Raw genomic sequence first — 19,499 nt, 5'->3', positions numbered from 1 at the left:
CAGATAATGCAGAGATCTTGGTTGCATATATCTGCAGATATAGGGTTAAGCCCCCAGGCCGTACGTCAAGGCGTCTCTGTCACTGGGGGTCCCTAACACTGGGTATGGGTCTGGGGTGTGGGCCCCCAACATGCCGACACAGGCTGACTACTCCAGGGCAGCACACAAATGAAAGTTAGTAGGTGTTAAATAAGAAGCACATAAGTGCTATGTAGGGAGGTGAAGGTGTGATTAAAATAATACATACAATAGGGAAAAAACATAAATGTTAATAAAGTGTTAGGGTGTGCTACCCTGGAGCAGACCAGCCATACCAACAAAGGGGGAATCACACTCCCAAACCCATCCCATGCACAATAACAAATTTATGGGCCTAATAGCCCAGTGTAAGGCCACATGATAATGGCTTACAACATCTGAGAGCCAGCTTACCTGGAGATACCCCTGGCTTCTCCAATGGCACTCAGGTGTCAGCAATCCCTCCTATTGCTGACCCATCTATGCCTCTCAACTGCACAACACTTTTATTGGTAAGCTGCTCAATCAGAGGTCTGTCATTCAGGTGCCAACAGGGAGGGGTAAATCTGGTTAGGAAAAAAAACAGTTTGTATCCCTATTGCACACTGAATGAGAAATATACATATAATAATCAGATAATGCAGAGATCTTGGTTGCATATATCTGCAGATATAGGGTTAACCAGATTTACCCCTCCCTGTTGGCACCTGAATGACAGACCTCTGATTGAGCAGCTTACCAATAAAAGTGTTGTGCAGTTGAGAGGCATAGATGGGTCAGCAATAGGAGGGATTGCTGACACCTGAGTGCCATTGGAGAAGCCAGGGGTATCTCCAGGTAAGCTGGCTCTCAGATGTTGTAAGCCATTATCATGTGGCCTTACACTGGGCTATTAGGCCCATAAATTTGTTATTGTGCATGGGATGGGTTTGGGAGTGTGATTCCCCCTTTGTTGGTATGGCTGGTCTGCTCCAGGGTAGCACACCCTAACACTTTATTAACATTTATGTTTTTTCCCTATTGTATGTATTATTTTAATCACACCTTCACCTCCCTACATAGCACTTATGTGCTTCTTATTTAACACCTACTAACTTTCATTTGTGTGCTGCCCTGGAGTAGTCAGCCTGTGTCGGCATGTTGGGGGCCCACACCCCAGACCCATACCCAGTGTTAGGGACCCCCAGTGACAGAGACGCCTTGACGTACGGCCTGGGGGCTTAACCCTATATCTGCAGATATATGCAACCAAGATCTCTGCATTATCTGATTATTATATGTATATTTCTCATTCAGTGTGCAATAGGGATACAAACTGTTTTTTTTTCCTAACCAGATTTACCCCTCCCTGTTGGCACCTGAATGACAGACCTCTGATTGAGCAGCTTACCAATAAAAGTGTTGTGCAGTTGAGAGGCATAGATGGGTCAGCAATAGGAGGGATTGCTGACACCTGAGTGCCATTGGAGAAGCCAGGGGTATCTCCAGGTAAGCTGGCTCTCAGATGTTGTAAGCCATTATCATGTGGCCTTACACTGGGCTATTAGGCCCATAAATTTGTTATTGTGCATGGGATGGGTTTGGGAGTGTGATTCCCCCTTTGTTGGTATGGCTGGTCTGCTCCAGGGTAGCACACCCTAACACTTTATTAACATTTATGTTTTTTCCCTATTGTATGTATTATTTTAATCACACCTTCACCTCCCTACATAGCACTTATGTGCTTCTTATTTAACACCTACTAACTTTCATTTGTGTGCTGCCCTGGAGTAGTCAGCCTGTGTCGGCATGTTGGGGGCCCACACCCCAGACCCATACCCAGTGTTAGGGACCCCCAGTGACAGAGACGCCTTGACGTACGGCCTGGGGGCTTAACCCTATATCTGCAGATATATGCAACCAAGATCTCTGCATTATCTGATTATTATATGTATATTTCTCATTCAGTGTGCAATAGGGATACAAACTGTTTTTTTTCCTAACCAGATTTACCCCTCCCTGTTGGCACCTGAATGACAGACCTCTGATTGAGCAGCTTACCAATAAAAGTGTTGTGCAGTTGAGAGGCATAGATGGGTCAGCAATAGGAGGGATTGCTGACACCTGAGTGCCATTGGAGAAGCCAGGGGTATCTCCAGGTAAGCTGGCTCTCAGATGTTGTAAGCCATTATCATGTGGCCTTACACTGGGCTATTAGGCCCATAAATTTGTTATTGTGCATGGGATGGGTTTGGGAGTGTGATTCCCCCTTTGTTGGTATGGCTGGTCTGCTCCAGGGTAGCACACCCTAACACTTTATTAACATTTATGTTTTTTCCCTATTGTATGTATTATTTTAATCACACCTTCACCTCCCTACATAGCACTTATGTGCTTCTTATTTAACACCTACTAACTTTCATTTGTGTGCTGCCCTGGAGTAGTCAGCCTGTGTCGGCATGTTGGGGGCCCACACCCCAGACCCATACCCAGTGTTAGGGACCCCCAGTGACAGAGACGCCTTGACGTACGGCCTGGGGGCTTAACCCTATATCTGCAGATATATGCAACCAAGATCTCTGCATTATCTGATTATTATATGTATATTTCTCATTCAGTGTGCAATAGGGATACAAACTGTTTTTTTTCCTAACCAGATTTACCCCTCCCTGTTGGCACCTGAATGACAGACCTCTGATTGAGCAGCTTACCAATAAAAGTGTTGTGCAGTTGAGAGGCATAGATGGGTCAGCAATAGGAGGGATTGCTGACACCTGAGTGCCATTGGAGAAGCCAGGGGTATCTCCAGGTAAGCTGGCTCTCAGATGTTGTAAGCCATTATCATGTGGCCTTACACTGGGCTATTAGGCCCATAAATTTGTTATTGTGCATGGGATGGGTTTGGGAGTGTGATTCCCCCTTTGTTGGTATGGCTGGTCTGCTCCAGGGTAGCACACCCTAACACTTTATTAACATTTATGTTTTTTCCCTATTGTATGTATTATTTTAATCACACCTTCACCTCCCTACATAGCACTTATGTGCTTCTTATTTAACACCTACTAACTTTCATTTGTGTGCTGCCCTGGAGTAGTCAGCCTGTGTCGGCATGTTGGGGGCCCACACCCCAGACCCATACCCAGTGTTAGGGACCCCCAGTGACAGAGACGCCTTGACGTACGGCCTGGGGGCTTAACCCTATATCTGCAGATATATGCAACCAAGATCTCTGCATTATCTGATTATTATATGTATATTTCTCATTCAGTGTGCAATAGGGATACAAACTTTTTTTTTCCTATGTTGACTTTTGAACTGTTGCCATATTAAATGTTCAAATTGCCAGAATGTTGAATATTTAGGGTTAGGCTGCAGGAGGTAGTTACGGTTAATCTGCAGTGAAGGAGGGGTTTTTGGGAGCAGCAGAGGGAGGTTTAGGTGTAGAGTTTATAGATAGAGGAAAAATACTTAATGCAATGCCATTCCGTCATGTCTACATTGGAATTGCTGCTTATATGAATCTTGCACCTTGAAGATGATCCTGGAGATGCTGCTGCTCCTAGGACCAGGTAAGTAACCAGTGAGCCACCAGTGATGTTATGTCAGAAATTAATCGTGCTCTTCATAGGTATTCAATCCTAGGCAAATTTTTCACCAGACGAATAATCAGCAATTTTTGCTATTTTTTTTTTTGGGGCAAATTCGACTCACCTGGGCGAAAAATCCAGCATCAGCCTAAGCCATGTGGATGGGCGAAATTCCTGCAAACTCATGCATTTTGGTGAATTTGTCTCCGTTTGTCTCCGTTTTCACCCATCTTTGTGGCCTTATTCCCCCCCCCCCCCCCCCAAAAAAAAAAAGTAAAACGACATCGGCAAAAATTAACTCAAAAACTGTAGAAAACGCCCATGATTGAATACCAATTGGCAAATTATTGCTGATTTTTCAACTGGCCAGGAACGAATCACCCCCCCCCTCCATAGAGTCCATCCATCCATTGTCTTAATTTTTCTATTTCTCTTAATCTAGTAGCACAAAATAATGAATGAATTTTTGGCCCATTACTAGAGACGCTCTTTTTTCAGCAAAATGTTTCATGGACTTTCTTTATCAGATAACCCAATCTGGAGAATTTGTTTTTCCAATTAATTCTGCCCATAAGAAACCTTATGAAATTCTGGTAGTGGGGCGACTAACGAATGCTGATACTGCTGTAGCAAGGTAAGAATATATTTTTGGTTGTATTAATTGTATTATTTATTAACTGTATTAATTATATCACAGGTTTTACAGAAGTTTGATTACTTGTAAATATTACTCTTTGGAAAAAATAATGATTTAAATATAATTTCTTTTTTTTCCCGTAATCTACAGGGAGTCCGAGAAAGACATGCCACCCATTCCTCAGCACAAGATTATAGTCAGTGTACCATGCAAACTTCATTCCCACAAGCCACCCCTCAATGGTATGTTCTGCTCTTTACAGCTATTCTAAAGATATCATTATTAATTGAAAACTATTTCAAATAAACGTGTTATTAATTTTTTTTCCCTTTAGTAACTTTACTAAAATTGATACACAAATGTAATGACTGGTTTTATTTATTATTTTTAACAGCCTTTTCTTCAACTACAGTAGCAATTCTGGGAAACTGGCTGAGATGTCTAAATTGCTGATAGGCTTAGAGAGTCCTGGGTAAACCCCTTTGTAATTTGTCTATGTGATAACATAAATTGGTCAAGTCTATATACAGTAAAACCTAACAGCAATACTGAGCCTAGTGTCATGCCCACATGAAAGCTATATATACAACAGCATTGACTTTACTGGTGACCTGATTGCTTAGGAAGCACTATACAGTGATGGCATTCCTATTGTCCAATTGTTGCAGATTTTCAGTCCAGGCATCACTGCTCAGAGGTGGATGCAGTTTAGAAAGCAGCTTTGTCTTTGCATGCATTTGCTGCTCAACGCATGCTAATTCTTTAGGATACATCTTGAGTATATGTATGCCTCCTACATGCTCCTATGATCTGTTGCTGTGTCCAAAGACTGTGTGACCATTGTCCATCTGAGTATTGCTACAGTTACTCAGGCTAGTGAAGCAGAATAGTTAGATGCAGACACTGGCACTCCTGCCCGGCGCCATCAACGGTCGCTGCCTGTCAGTCATGCTGTGTCTTAAGGCCCTCATACACCAGAACGATATTGTACCCAATCGTACAATCTCGACTGGTTGTATGACGAATTGTATGCACACATATATGCAATGCGCAGTCCCGCGACTTGGAGGCAGGGCCGGCGCCACCACTAGGCAGCTCTAGGCATTTGCCTAGGGCGCCGGCACCTTGAGGGCGGCAGTTCGCCCCTCACCCCCAGCACTGTGGTACCTGTGTAAAAAAAACTTCCGTCCCCGGCGTCCCTGCTGAGTGCTGGTGCGTGCAGGGGTGTCCGTGCCGCCGGGGGAGCCTGTGGCGCTGTTATTGTGTATAAGCTTGGGCGGGGTCCCTACAGTGAATAGAAAATAACTAGCGCTATGCGCGCGGCGGCGCAGGAAGCGCTAGTTATTTTCTATTCACTGTAGGGACCCCGCTGGGCGTGACAAGCTTATGCACAATAACAGCGCCGCAGGCTCCCCCGGCGGCACGGACACCCCTGCACGCACCAGCACTCAGCAGGGACGCCGGGGACGGAAGTTTTTTTACACAGGTACCAACCTTCCCCCCCCCCCCCCCCGGCACCGGGGCGCCCCCACCCCGACTCGCCTGGGGCGCTCAGGTGCCTTGCACCGGCCCTGCTTGGAGGATTGATCCTCTGATCAGACATGCTGCATCAGTTGATCATTTGGGATTGGGAGCCTATTGCATGTGCTTTTAGCTGGAGACTCTAGACGGTTATTGCCGTGTCCTTGGGGCCCCAACACGGGTCAAGGTGCAGTCTGAAAGGAAAGTCAGTCCAGTCTCCAGCGCTCTTTCTTTATCTGCTGCTGCTGAACCCTTACAGAAAAATTCAATCCTATCTTCAAACGTAGTCTAAAGGATATGCAAAAAGGGTTAACTGCAGAGCTGAAAAGCTATGTTTAAATATGTAGGATATACAGGATTAGACTTTGAATCTTTCAAATGAGGGCAACTTGTGATTTAGACCAAATTGTACAAATATTGCATCATGTGTTGACAACCATCAGCAATGGTCATTAATAAATAAGGTCTGTTTTAATTTGAGTCATAGGGGCAAATGTATTAAGCCTGAACAAGAGATACAGTATAGGGGGATATGCATTGTGCCACTACTATTTCCGACATGGGAAATAGTGGCGGCTCCCTATTCAATGCTGTCTTTAGCCACAGCATTGAAGTGAGATCATGGCAGAACTACAGAAGCTGTCAGGCCCGTTCTGCTGATAACAGCCGTGGATTGTCGTGATCCCGACCGCAGATCGCCAATCCACGTCCATTTTCATGGCCACGCCCCCTTTGCGCTGAGTCCCTTGAATCCCACCTGTCGTTCTGCAGTCGCTCAGACCACAAACGGCCAGGATCACGGCTGTCGGCGGGGATCGACAGCCGTGATCCCAGATTGCATGCCCCCCAAAGTGGAGATATAGTGGAAGGAGATAATGCACTGACCAATCAGCTGTGTTTGAAATATAACAGTTGGGAGTTGATTGGCTGGTGCATTATCTCCTTCCACATTATCTCCAGTTTATCTCTTTGCCAGGCTTAATACATCTGCCCCATTGTCTGTTGGCCAGTGATCACAGTTGCTCTTTCTTTATGGTCCTATTTAAGTTAAAAAAATAAGTTTGCACCATGAAATCTGGCCCAACTGCAGAGGATTCATATGTGCACAGTTGACCATCCATGTGTTAGAAACTTATTGTGATAATTTTCGGTACTTGTGAGTTATCCGGGCTGCCGATTTTGTCCTTAAGTTAAGGACACCCGACCGACGCGATGCCCGCGATTTAGCCCCAAATCGGGGGCATCGCGTCGGTCGTGGCCGTTATAAGGGGCCGCGACGCGATGCTCACGATTTCCCATAGACAGTAATGTTAAAAGACACGATGGACCCGATTTCTCATAGACAGTAATGTTAAAAGACGCGATGGACCCGATTTCCCATAGACAGCAATGTTAAAATAAAATGACAATATGAAATTGTCCAATATGTTTTAAAAAAAAATGTTTCATGGCCCCCCACCACCGTTAACGCCACCCCGCTATTGACGCCAACCCGAAGCGTGGCGAGCGCAGCGGTACGCGTCCTCCGACCTTTTCATGCCCTACTATCCACTAGGGCGTGGAGTGAGAATAGAATAGTGTGGCGAGCGCAGCGAGCCACCGAGCCCGAAGCGTGGCGAGGGGACGCGGACACCTGTGAAGCCCGCAAGGGCACGCGGATACCTGTGAAGGTGTCCACGTCCCCTCGCGGGGCTCGCCACGCTTCGGGCTCGGTGGCTCGCTGCGCTCGCCACACTATTCTATTCTCACTCCACGCCCTAGTGGATAGTAGGGCATGAAAAGGTCGGAGGACGCGTACCGCCGCCCCTCGCGGGCTCGCTGCGCTCGCCACGCTTCGGGTTGGCGTCAATAGCGGGGTGGCGTTAACGGTGGTGGGGGGCCATGAAACATTTTTTTTTAAAACATATTGGACAATTTCATATTGTCATTTTATTTTAACATTGCTGTCTATGGGAAATCGGGTCCATCGCGTCTTTTAACATTACTGTCTATGGGAAATCGGGTCGGAAATCGGGTCCATCGTGTCTTTTAACATTACTGTCTATGGGAAATCGTGGGCATCGCGTCGCGGCTCCTTATAACGGCCACGACGACGCGATGCCCACGATTTCGGGCGCGATGAAAAAATCGGCAGCCCGGATAACTCACAAGTACCTAATTTTCTTTCCCTTGCAGCTGTGTAAAGCTGATCATACACTAGTCGGGTGAAAAGTAGCCAAATCGGTTGTGTTTGACATCCGATTCGATCCAATGCGCGGTTGTGTATGTATTGGATCAGAGTCGGCGGTCGGACCTGCTGCTCGTCTGACCTCTGACCTGGCCAGCCTCATGACAGCGTGGTTATGTATTCGCACAGACAACACCAAGGGTAGCTTAGTGTATTTCTTATTATTTTACATTTATGCCTTTTGTTGATAAACTGTAACAGTACACAATACCTATAGCAGATCTCAATGCACACCTGTCTCTGTCACTTGTCAATTATGATGTTCTGTGTTACACCAATGCTAAACATATAGCTACTGGACCTTATCGGACCATCCTAAATGGCTACTATAAAATAGGTTCCCGAACACCAGTGCCTTTTTCATTCTGTGGATATTTGTCAGTAGCTGTCCCCTGTATCTTTACATACAGTATCATGCAGGTGAAGTAAGCGTGTGCATGGCGGCAAGTAAGAAACCTGTACAATACACATTGTCACTAGTACAGTAGGAGGTGTTTTTTCTGCTAGAACAGTACAGTATATTGTTGCTTTTACAGCAGGGTTGCCGACCCTCCCAGAATTTGCGGGAGTCTCCCGAAAATCGGGTCCCCCCTCCCGGCCCCCGGAAGGGTGGGCAACCCTCCCGGAATCAGGGGGACCCCCACTGAGGCCCCCCCCCGATCGCGGCATTTAAATGCCGCAAACCGCGGGTCTCAGAGGAGGGGGCGGAGCTAAAATGGCACAATCGTGTCATTTTAGCCTCGCCCCCTCCATAGAGATCAGTAATTTCGGCTATTTGCCGTAATGGGGGCGGGGCTTAATGACGTCACCGTTAAGCCCCGCCCCCAAACTCGTAATGAAAGCTTCCTCTCCGGGCTTCTCCCGGAGAGGATTTTTTGCAAGTCGGCAACCCTGTTTTACAGGCTGTATTCATCTTAAAGGTGTGAGATATTGTCAAAGCAACACAGAAATCCTGATAGGAGAAAATAAAGAAAAAAAGCCTCCTATAACCATTCCAGCTTATAAGGTTCTTTGAAATGGACTTATGAAGGCTATCCCTAAATATATTGTATTTAAAAATAGTCACCTAGTAATCATTGTGGCAGCTTCTACAATTCCCAGGCTGTGCTGTAGTTTTCTTTTCACATAATGGTACCATGTGCTAAATTATGTTTCTCAACCCCCTAATCAACCTCCCTTTCTAGTGCCTGGTAATGTTATCACTGTCTGCGCACACGTGAATTAGTGTAATTGACTGAGTTTGTAATTATCCCATTTGTGTTCAGACAGGCATACCCTTGGCATGCTAGGGTTACTTGAGATAGAGATGCAAATTGCTGCACTGGAGAAAATCAAATCTCTTGAATCTTAAAAGGCTGCATGTCTATTAAACCCAAAGTGCTGTCTATGTCACGTGGGTCACCGATTTATTCAGATTTCTTTTTGGGGACATTTAAGAACTATATGAGTAAATCAATAGTATAATATAATAACTATTAGCGATTCATATGTACAGGAAATAAAGAACAAAAAACTATTTTATTTTAAAACAGATTTTAGAACTTACTGTTCTCACTGGATAACCTGATGTTAATCATTTATATTCAAGCGTTATATAACCATTTTATTGTGACTAGGGCAGATTAGATATACAAGTTTCCAGGTCCACCAACTGGTTGTTACGGCCATAAATGTTCAGATGTAAAGTCTGTCAGGCTGACTGGCATCTTATCTGAAACCCACCAGATATTATGGGCACAGATTGAGATATCTCACAGTGAATGGCCCACAATATCTGCACTCCTCCCACAGAAGGAGCCATTTCCCCCTTCCAGTATGCTTCACGTTTGCTTAGGAGGTTGACCCTATTCCCCCCCTTCCTTCTCTCCTTTTTTTGACTGAATCACATTAAAAGCCACAGGCTTTCCATTATTCAGCATCTATTTGGAACTTTGGTACTTGTTTATTATCACGGCGCCCGATTTTACTATGTACGCAAACATAGTGAAATCGCATTGCATGCCATTATTGTATGGCATGCGATGAGATGAGATTTTACCTGTTATAATGGCATTTAATGTACTATACCAATGTACTATACCCCCCTTCCCCCCCGGAACGCATCCTCCCGTCCTTTTCATACCCCCACTATCCACATCGGCGTGGAGTTGATTTTATATTGTGTGGCGAGCGTATTATGTTACATGTATTACGCGTCCCCTCGCGTGGCTCGCTGCGCTTGCCACGCTACGGGCTCGGTGGCTCGCTGTGCGCACCACACTATATAAAATCGACTTTACGCCAACGTGGATAGTGGAAAGGCCGGCCGGAAGCATGCCGACGCCCCTCGCAGGGCTCGCTTCGGGATGACGTGGATAGTGGGGGGGCTAAATAAATGACATTATATGCCATTTAATTGTATGGCACAATAAATGCCATTATTATATGTCCAATCGGAACCGATATCTGATCGCATGCCCTACAATAACGGAATGCGATGCGATTTCACTACCCTGAATAGCCCACTACGCAAATGACGTAGTGGTCGCTGTGATCATACACAAGTACCGGAACTTTTCTAACCCTCCATTGGAAGTTTTAATCAATAATTTTTTTTTTTTTTTTATTGAGTCATTTTTTATTGGTTTTTGCACTAACAAACAAATACCCTTGCAGACATCAGTGTAATAGTAGCTTAACAGGTGCATTCAGGAGAATTGTAACATTCAATGTATATGGATAAGCATAGGATAGGAACCATATTCATTTACATTATGTAAGATATATATACAAATTAAAGACCATCCTCGCAGGATATAGGCGAACATATAATAAGTCGAGCACCCGGAGACGACATCCGGGTTCACAACAGCAGGGAGATAATTGGATAGTCTAAGGATGTGGATATGACGTATGGCAATACACTTAGCACCATTAATCTGTATCGTGAAATAATCGTCTAACAGTTACACCATCGTCTAACTTAAATAGACTACCAGCATTGATAAAGAAAATTAAACCCCAAAAAGGAAAAACCTCCCAAAGAACCCAAATCAACCCTCCACATAACCCCCCACCCTGTACTACCCTTCCCCAACTGAGGTGTACCTGGAGCCCTACAACATAGTACCCCTAAACCCATTCCAAACCCCCTCCCTACCCAAAACTATGCTAATCTAAACACCCACTATCCCCCCCTCCCCCCCCCCCCCATGTAAACATATGAGATTAAGAGCAGGATATGTCGAGGGCTACGAGAATATGTCCCAAGAGAATATTAGGACATGTCAAACCTCATCCCTATGCACTACATTAAACAAATTAAATCTAGAGTAGTTAAACGCAAAAAAAAAAAAAAAGAGGGGATGTAAGCAACACAAATTAAGCCCTCCATCCCTCAAAAAGAGGAGACTCAACACAAGGACAGAAGGAGGCAGCAATCAAATATCATCAATAAGTAAATCACTGTACAGGATAATGAGAGCATCAAAAAGGGTATCATAACAATAATCAGTCTAAGCAAACATTATAGGGAGTTGTCAAAAGGAAATTTGTCCTCAGGAGCTCGGAGATGAACCGGGCAGCAGTCAGATAAAACAAACATATGATCCCGGAGAGTTATAGTTCCCATAGCAATTTTCCCATCAAACACAGCCACAAAGGAGCGCATAACCGGAGTTGGTACAGGAGAGATAAAGTTCCCGGATGAAATGAGGATAGGTCTGCTGACCTCCATGATCACCACATCTTCCTCGATGTCAGCCGGGGTACATGCAGGAGTCGGAGCAACATACTTTATATCATCCAGGGAAGAGCAGGGAGAAGCAGTACCCCCTGGTGTAGCATCAAAAATGCTGAGAATCCTCTGGGTTGAAGTGGTTATGGCGCAGAGGATCAATTGCAATGAGTTTTCCATGTCTCAGAACAAGTAGCTCGCTAGGAGGATAAAGGGAGCTGAGACCACCTTCAATAAAACAAAGAGGCAACGAGATGACAGCGGCTAGCACGCCGCCAGTGCTCGTCACCTCTACATCTGTGTAAAACTAGATGACCGCGGATCTCATTGCAGCATGAGAATCCGCTTAATGAATGAGCAGTCACCTGGGATCAATCACTACAGGTCTCAGCAGGCCGTCCGCAGAGAAGCCACAGCACACAGGACAACAGAGCAGGAGGGCAGCACCAGCTGATCAGCGCACCAGAAGACCGCTAGCGGGCGCAGGCCTGGAACGCAGCGGTGTCTCTATGCAGGCACCTCTGCCCAGGAGGCAGGCAGGCAAGATGGCATCGGTCCCCCCGTGCGGCCAAGCAGCGCGCCTCGTTACAGACGACTCCCGCTCACTACCGCCACTCCTCTGGAGGGTCTCCAGGCGCCCCCACCCGCCGAGCCACCCGACAGGAGACACCAACAAAGCACCGGGGCCTGGTCAGAGCCGCCGGGAAATCCAAGATGGCGCCCGCCGTCAAGAAGGAGGACCCACAGATTTCAGCAGGCCTCGACAGTCAGCCAGGTCTCCACAAGCCGCTCAGGAGGCCCATGAGTGGTGCAGGGAATTCAGGAACAATTCAGAAGCCAGGGGAGGTAAGTACAGGACGTCCACGGGTCCCGGGGAAGGATATATGTAAAGGATAATGTCAGAGCTCCCGGTCCCCGCACCCTCTCACAATGCCGGCCAAGCCACGCCCCAAGTTTTAATCAATAATTAATTACCTATTACCGACCCTGTTAATTGGAATCTACCCACTGCTTCATTCTACCTTCAGTAGGAGCAACCAGTTTTTAACACCACTGGTAAAATTTAAACAAATTATTGTATCTCTACTACAACATACATTTTATTTACCTTAGCGTGTCAAGTTATATCCATATTAAGTTTTTTTTTTACTTTAATTGCTATTAATTTTATGTGCTCAATGTTTTTATAATTTCTGTATTTTTTGGAGAGAATCATCCATATTGAGTATTAATTATTACTACCAACTTAAACTGAAGATAAATATACTATGTATTATCCTGCGCTCCCAGAGATTTATCTCCATTTTCTTGATTGCTACATTTAGTAATTTTTCCATATTGAAATTGGCAGCTGCATTTACATATAAGTATTTATGGTGACTGACTAATTGAGAGTCTCATTCTAATTGTTTGCACCCGATTGTTTTTTTAAAAGCAATACTTGCTGCAAATAGTTGCTGAATGTCGAAAGCTCTATCCTGACCCCTCAAAAGCTACCTTCTCCAAACCCCTACATCTATCTAAACTGGCAACCGATTATATTCATTTTAAATATAAGCTAGGGTAAAATTTAGAAACAAAACCCTGTTTTATGTGGTACCTTTTGTTCTCATATTGATTAAGTTGACGATAATGATTACAATAAAGAGTTGGTTTATATATTTGTATTTTTGCACCACCTCCTTCTCCTTCTCCCTGCTTTCTGAAGCCTAGTTTTCACTCACATCTTGGATTATTTAATTTTTAAAAAGCACCTTATTGGCACTGCTTTGATGTAAAATGATACAAAAAAAACTTTAAAACAAAAAAATATCGGGTTTAGTTAATTTTTGACATTCCTGATAAAGTCGATTTTACAGGTTTGGAACTCTTGTGGTTCTGGAAAATGCTAAATATCTTCAACTCTATAAACTTCAGCAAAGTAAACAGAATTGAAGCCATGAACATTTTCTAAGAAATAAGACCAAATCCAGGTTCCTAGGACAAATGGTAGTGGTTTTAGGCAAACAAATGCATTATTTTTTGGATGATGAGGCACGTCTTAATGTAATCAGATCAAGCTGAAACTTTGGCAATCTCATACCAATTGGCAATTTATTAGGGAGTCCCCCAAAAGAAATTTAAAAATTTACCCTAGTCCTCCTAAAGTACATCTTGCCTACACCACCCATACACAGTGCCCTGTTTTCAATGCAAGCACCCAGATATTCACCCTGCAGCCACTGCCAATGACCTAGCTCTAGCAGCATCCCGATAAACACACTCTCCACCAATTAACTTCCAACACCCTAGTACGTAAACACTACTTGTTAATGCAGAGAGGGATTTTGGATCCGCACAGACTAGAAGAATTCTAATTTCAAAACATCTTGCAAAAAATGTATCTAGTTACCAATATTATAGACTACTTTTTACCATTATTGTAGTCGTAGATTGGTGGTGCGCCCAACACATTCAGTATTGTGACTGAATAGAAGGGAGTTTTGTTTGCGGAGGGCAAACAGAAAGACAAATGTGCCTTTTTGGGCGCACTCTTTTGTTTAATCATTGAATGATAAGATTAGTTATTTAAAACATCACTTTTATTTAGACTCTGCACCTAAAAAATAAGAGGCAATTGTAGCTCATACATTTTACAGTCAATTAATATTGTGCACTGTTATCTACACATGAATAAAAAGTTTTTCAACTAGACTTTGTGTTATTGTATAGACTAGGCACTCATTCAAGCTGTCTACAAATATTCAACAGACTTACTCATCCTATGCCTTTTATTGGCTGGCTTCGTCTCTTTACAATACACCATCTACAAGTTATACATATTTGTATGTGTGCATAACATGCATTTTTTTATAATTTTTTTTTTTTAATTTTTCCATTTTATTATCAAATATTCTCGCACATAGTTAAAGAAGGCCCACGTGAAAAATTTTGCCCCCACAACCGGTGGCTCCTGTGCATCTGATAAAATGGAAAAATTTATAAAAAAATGCATGTTATGCACACATACAAATATGTATAACTTGTAGACGGTGTATTGTAAAGAGACGAAGCCAGCCAATAAAAGGCATAGGATGAGTAAGTCTGTTGAATATTTGTAGACAGCTAGAATGAGTGCCTAGTCTATACAATAACACAAAGTCTAGTTGAAAAACTTTTTATTCATGTGTAGATAACAGTGCACAATATTAATTGACTGTACAATGTATGAGCTACAATTGCCTCTTATTTTTTAGGTGCAGAGTCTAAATAAAAGTGATGTTTTAAATAACTAATCTTATCATTCAATGATTAAACAAAAGAGTGCGCCCAAAAAGGCACATTTGTCTTTCTGTTTGCCCTCCGCAAACAAAACTCCCTACTACTTGTTAATGGTCAGGTTCTTCCTGTTCTTGTTAATTGCTGCTCTCACAGCAACAGCAGAGGCAGCAAGATCCAACATGTGTAAGGGGGAGGGAAAGGTCATGTTCTCCAGCCTATGCTCCTTTTATGAACATGGGTGTGGTTTCCTTGCTGCATATGCATAAGGGTTCCTGGGCTCCCAAGTTATTCCTAATCTGGGGTCAATAAAGCAGAACCTGCAGCATTGGAGAGGTCAGGGTGCCACCTTCACTGATGATGCCCAGAGGTGACCACCTTCCATTGTTCTTTCTATTTCAACCCAGCGTCACAAGTGTTAAGGTCACAATTTTGCCCAGCGTGCATGAACAACAATGATGGGGAAAATCGCTCAGTGCATACACACTGAGAGATTTTTGGTCGTCTGAGTGATTTTCCCTGGGGCAGATGATTTTCCATAGCAGGACACTGTGGAAAGCCAACCAACCTGCCACTCATCTGCTGGTAATACCAACAGATGAGCGGCGACCGGTGATGATGGTGCGGGAGCGCGCGTCAGCGCTTATCGCTGGCCCTTTCACACTGGGCGGCTTTTGAGCTGAAACGACAAAACTGAGCTGCTTTCAGCTCAAAATTGTCCAGTGTGTGTGGGCCTTAAAATATGCCAGAATCTCCATACAGGTGCACATATACTAGTATTTAGTTTGCTGTGTGGAAATCGAAAGACAATTGAAGGTTGGCCACCATGTAGAATGAGGCAGGAGTTCCAAAGTTCTGGTAATACCCAGATGTCACAGAACTTTATCCTAACACCCTCATTAACTACTGACCCATCTCTCTCCTCACTTTTGCCTCTCCAAACTCATTGAGTGTATTGTCTACAACTGCCTCGCTGCCTTTCTTTCCTCCCACTCACTGCATGACTCATTCCAGTCTGGCTTCCGTACACTCCTCTGATGCTGTCCTCACCAAATTCTGCCAGGATCTCCTTGCTGCTAAATCCAAGGGTCACTACTCTCTGCTTATTAATCGCTCTGGTGTTTTTGACACTGTGGACTACCCTCTCTTGCAAATCCTTCACTCTCTTGGTCTGCCTGAATCTCCCTCTCCTGGCTGTCTTCCTACCTGACAATCCTTCTCTGTCTCCTCTCCTGACTCCAGTTCCGCTAACATTAGGTGTCGCCCAAGGTTAATTTCTTGGGCCTCTCCTTTTATGTCTATAACTTTTGACTTTCTTGGATGTCCCAGCACTTTCTTAAACTTAACATGCCTTAAGGCCTTGAGATACTTTGAGCTCAAAATTGCCTAGTGTGTATGGGCGTGTGGCGAGCACTGATGTGTGCTCCTGCATCATCATTATTGCCGCCGTCTGTTGCTCAGTATTATAGGAAGAGCAAAATACTATTCATAGTCTCTTACTCTGGAAAGTGTTTCAACCCCCATGAAAATTGCTGGGCAAGGTTAATATAGCACAGTGTATGTGCACTGAGCGATTTATCGCCCAGCAATTTTCGTAACATTGTACATGGACAAAAATGCATAGTGTGTATGTAACTTAAGACTGAGCTGATCATCTTTTCTACAAGGATCAGACCCTTTCTCACCCAGGATGCTACGGAAATCCTTATTGACTCATTGTTTGGCTATCTCCAGAAATGGACTAGTCTAATCTAATTTTACAGTATGTGGCATCCCTGAAAAATTCCTCTCTCCACTCCAATTTATCCTCAGTGCGGCAGTTAGGATCATGTTTCTCACCAAACATACTTTATCCACTTCCCCTCTCTTACAAGCCCATTACTCATTCCCCTTCCTTTCAGAGTCCAGTTCAAGCTTCTTTCACTTACAAAACTGTCACCCACTCATTTACATCTCTGAACCTATTACATCTCTGAACCTATCTCCCTTTACACAAATCTGTCCTCTGTGCTCCGCTAATGCATGTTGCCTCTCCAGCTTACTGATTACCTCCTCCCACTCCTGTCTCCAAGATGTTTCATGTGCTGCTCCCTGTCTCTGGAATTCTCTACCTCTCCCTATCAGACTTTCCACCTCTCTACAAAACTGTTAACGGGGTCCATTTAACAAGGATCGCATATACAATGCGATACTGGGCGGAATATTCCTGCCCAGGGTCACATTGTAATATGCAATCCTATCATGGGGATGTATGTCTCTGATCCCACTGACTGCACTGCCCCAACCTTTTTAAAGAACACTATTTATAATATACAGTATAGCTATAATTAGGCTCATTAATATTGTATCTCAGGGACGATCAGACACTATTGATGAGCCCTAATTATCACATATCTTACACATTCTGTATGCATATATCTATGGGAGTTATTATGGTTTCCCATATGGTTCTCATGCAAATGTCCCGATGTTGTGTGTGTGGGGGGGATGTCAGCTGCCCGTCCACTTCCCCCTGAGTGTCCACGCATATGTGACTTGAGAGTCGCTTTTATATGCATGTGCCTTCGCCATCATTCAATGGTAGCCGACCATCGAAAGATGTCGATGGATCCCACTAGGCTGCGAATGAATATTACTGTGTAAAATCCTTTCACAGGCCCTGCGAGGGAATCGCCCTTGCAAGTGGGTGGTTGCCAGGCCACCATTCGCAAGGCATGGTTTGGGGGACTCGCAAGGCTGCAAATTCGCAGCCTTGCGAATCAAACAGAATAACCCCTGTATTTCCTCCTGAATATATCCACTACACTAGAGAGCGCTGTTTCTCACTCTTTTATAGCTATCTATTCATGGGTCAACATGCGAATTCGCAGCCTTGCGAATCAAACAGAATAACCCCCTATATTTCCTCCTGAATATATCCACTACACTAGAAAGTGTGGTTTCTCACTCTTTTATAGCTATCTATTCACGGGTCAACACAGCAACAGTCCCTAAAGAGAAAAATCAGCTGCCATCCAACAGACGGGAAGTATTTTTTGCTAAAAAGAGTATAGGAGGATGGATATGCTATAAAGACACTGTTTAAAGATACCACTATCTTTACAACTACATCACACAGTGTGGAGACAATAGGAATTTTTGCCCTGCTCAGAAAAGCTTCCCATCTAAAGAGTAAGGGATATAAATAATGTAAAGACTACCTGCAATTGCTTTCTCTCTTTGTTTACACAATTTAATACTGTAGACTGAGGATAACACAACTGTCATACCGCTGTCTGTCCCTACCTTGTAGCTGTCACAAGCAGGTCCCTCTAACCTAATTTGCTTTTCCTTCTCTTACTTATGCCTTACAATGGTACCTAACTCTAAACGTGCCCATACACTAGTTTGATTTGGGCTGTTTTCACCCGATCCCGACAGATCGGGACTTAAAATCCTCCCAAATCGGATGTGTTTGACGTCCCCCTCGGGTCCGCTGCGCAGTCCCATGCACATCGGACCTGAGCCGGACATTAAACCTGTTGCCCATCTGACCTCCGACTTGGCTCCCCTCCCGGCAGCGGGGGACGAGGTTGCATGCGATACATTGCATGTGAAAGAACCACATGCGATCCTGCCACACGGGAAGGTCCTTGGAAGCTCAGGGGGGGTCGGGTGGCCATACAAACATCGCAGTAGTGTATGGCCACATTTAGTTTCTGCCACCCTGCTGCTTATTTAAATGTTATGACCACTGATGAAGCAATGTTTATAAGTCATGTACTATATTATCATGTACTGTATTTTCATAGTTCTGCTCATTTGTGGAACCTTTTTGGCGCCATATAAATAAAACCTAATTATAGCGGTTGTAAAATCAAGTATTTTGCACTAGACAGTGGTTTCCTGTGGACATTGTTTGGGTGACTTGCGGTTATATATTTGTGCCAAAAATTAATATGTCTACATGTTGCTTTTTTTTAATTTTTTTTAACGAATGCTGCTGGGTTATGGTGAATTGTATAATAGAAATACTGGTGATTTACAGATCAGAGGAACCTAGTATTAATATTATGGCTGGATTAAATCAGCAAGTAGTATTCCATGCCTGAGGCTTAAAGATAATTAAACTCTCAGAACAATGTACACGCTCCTCAGATAGGGAGCGCACAGTGGTGTTTGAGGTTTGTCATGTATTGTTCTTTATATAAGGGGTGGGTGGATGTGTTTGAATTTTAGCTTCAACAAGTTTGTACGAGAGGAAACAGTGGAGTACATTGCAGAAGCACAACATGTTTAGATTGTAGATTCATCCCCCCCCCCCAGGTATTAATGCAAGTTAAGGTTTTTGTTTTGTAGGTCTTCTTTATTATTACTTATGTTATTTTTAAAATTCAAGCGAATGTGTAATTGATGCCATTAATATCATAGAGTTCTAAAAGGTTTTCTGTTATTAAGAAGAGAATATACTTGGAAAAAATCCTGTTTGAAAGGATTAATTGATGCACTTGCAGCCATGAACTAATGAAATCTGTGCTTGTAATCACTCTTCACCCGTTCTCGAGTTTGTCTCTCAAG

General features: G+C 43.9%; 1 protein-coding gene across 6 annotated transcripts in view; it reads left to right on the top strand.

The window, feature by feature from the left end:
- Window positions 1-19,499, top strand: part of METTL4 (methyltransferase 4, N6-adenosine) — a 212,860-nt gene that overhangs the window by 64,799 nt on the left and 128,562 nt on the right. For 5 of the 6 annotated variants that reach the window (XM_083187565.1, XM_083187561.1, XM_083187560.1 and 2 more), the window contains 2 exons: window positions 4,112-4,218; window positions 4,372-4,463. In XM_083187565.1, the coding sequence (XP_083043691.1) occupies window positions 4,112-4,218; window positions 4,372-4,463 (199 nt within the window). Of the gene's footprint in view, window positions 1-4,111; window positions 4,219-4,371; window positions 4,464-17,899; window positions 18,740-19,499 lie in introns of those variants that run through there. The other variant, XM_083187563.1, reaches the window with a different exon arrangement.

Source organism: Crinia signifera, chromosome 5, assembly GCF_055691185.1.
Source record: "Crinia signifera chromosome 5, ASM5569118v1, whole genome shotgun sequence".
NCBI classification, from domain to species: Eukaryota; Metazoa; Chordata; class Amphibia; order Anura; family Myobatrachidae; genus Crinia; species Crinia signifera.
This window is presented reverse-complemented; position numbering and strand designations above follow the sequence as displayed.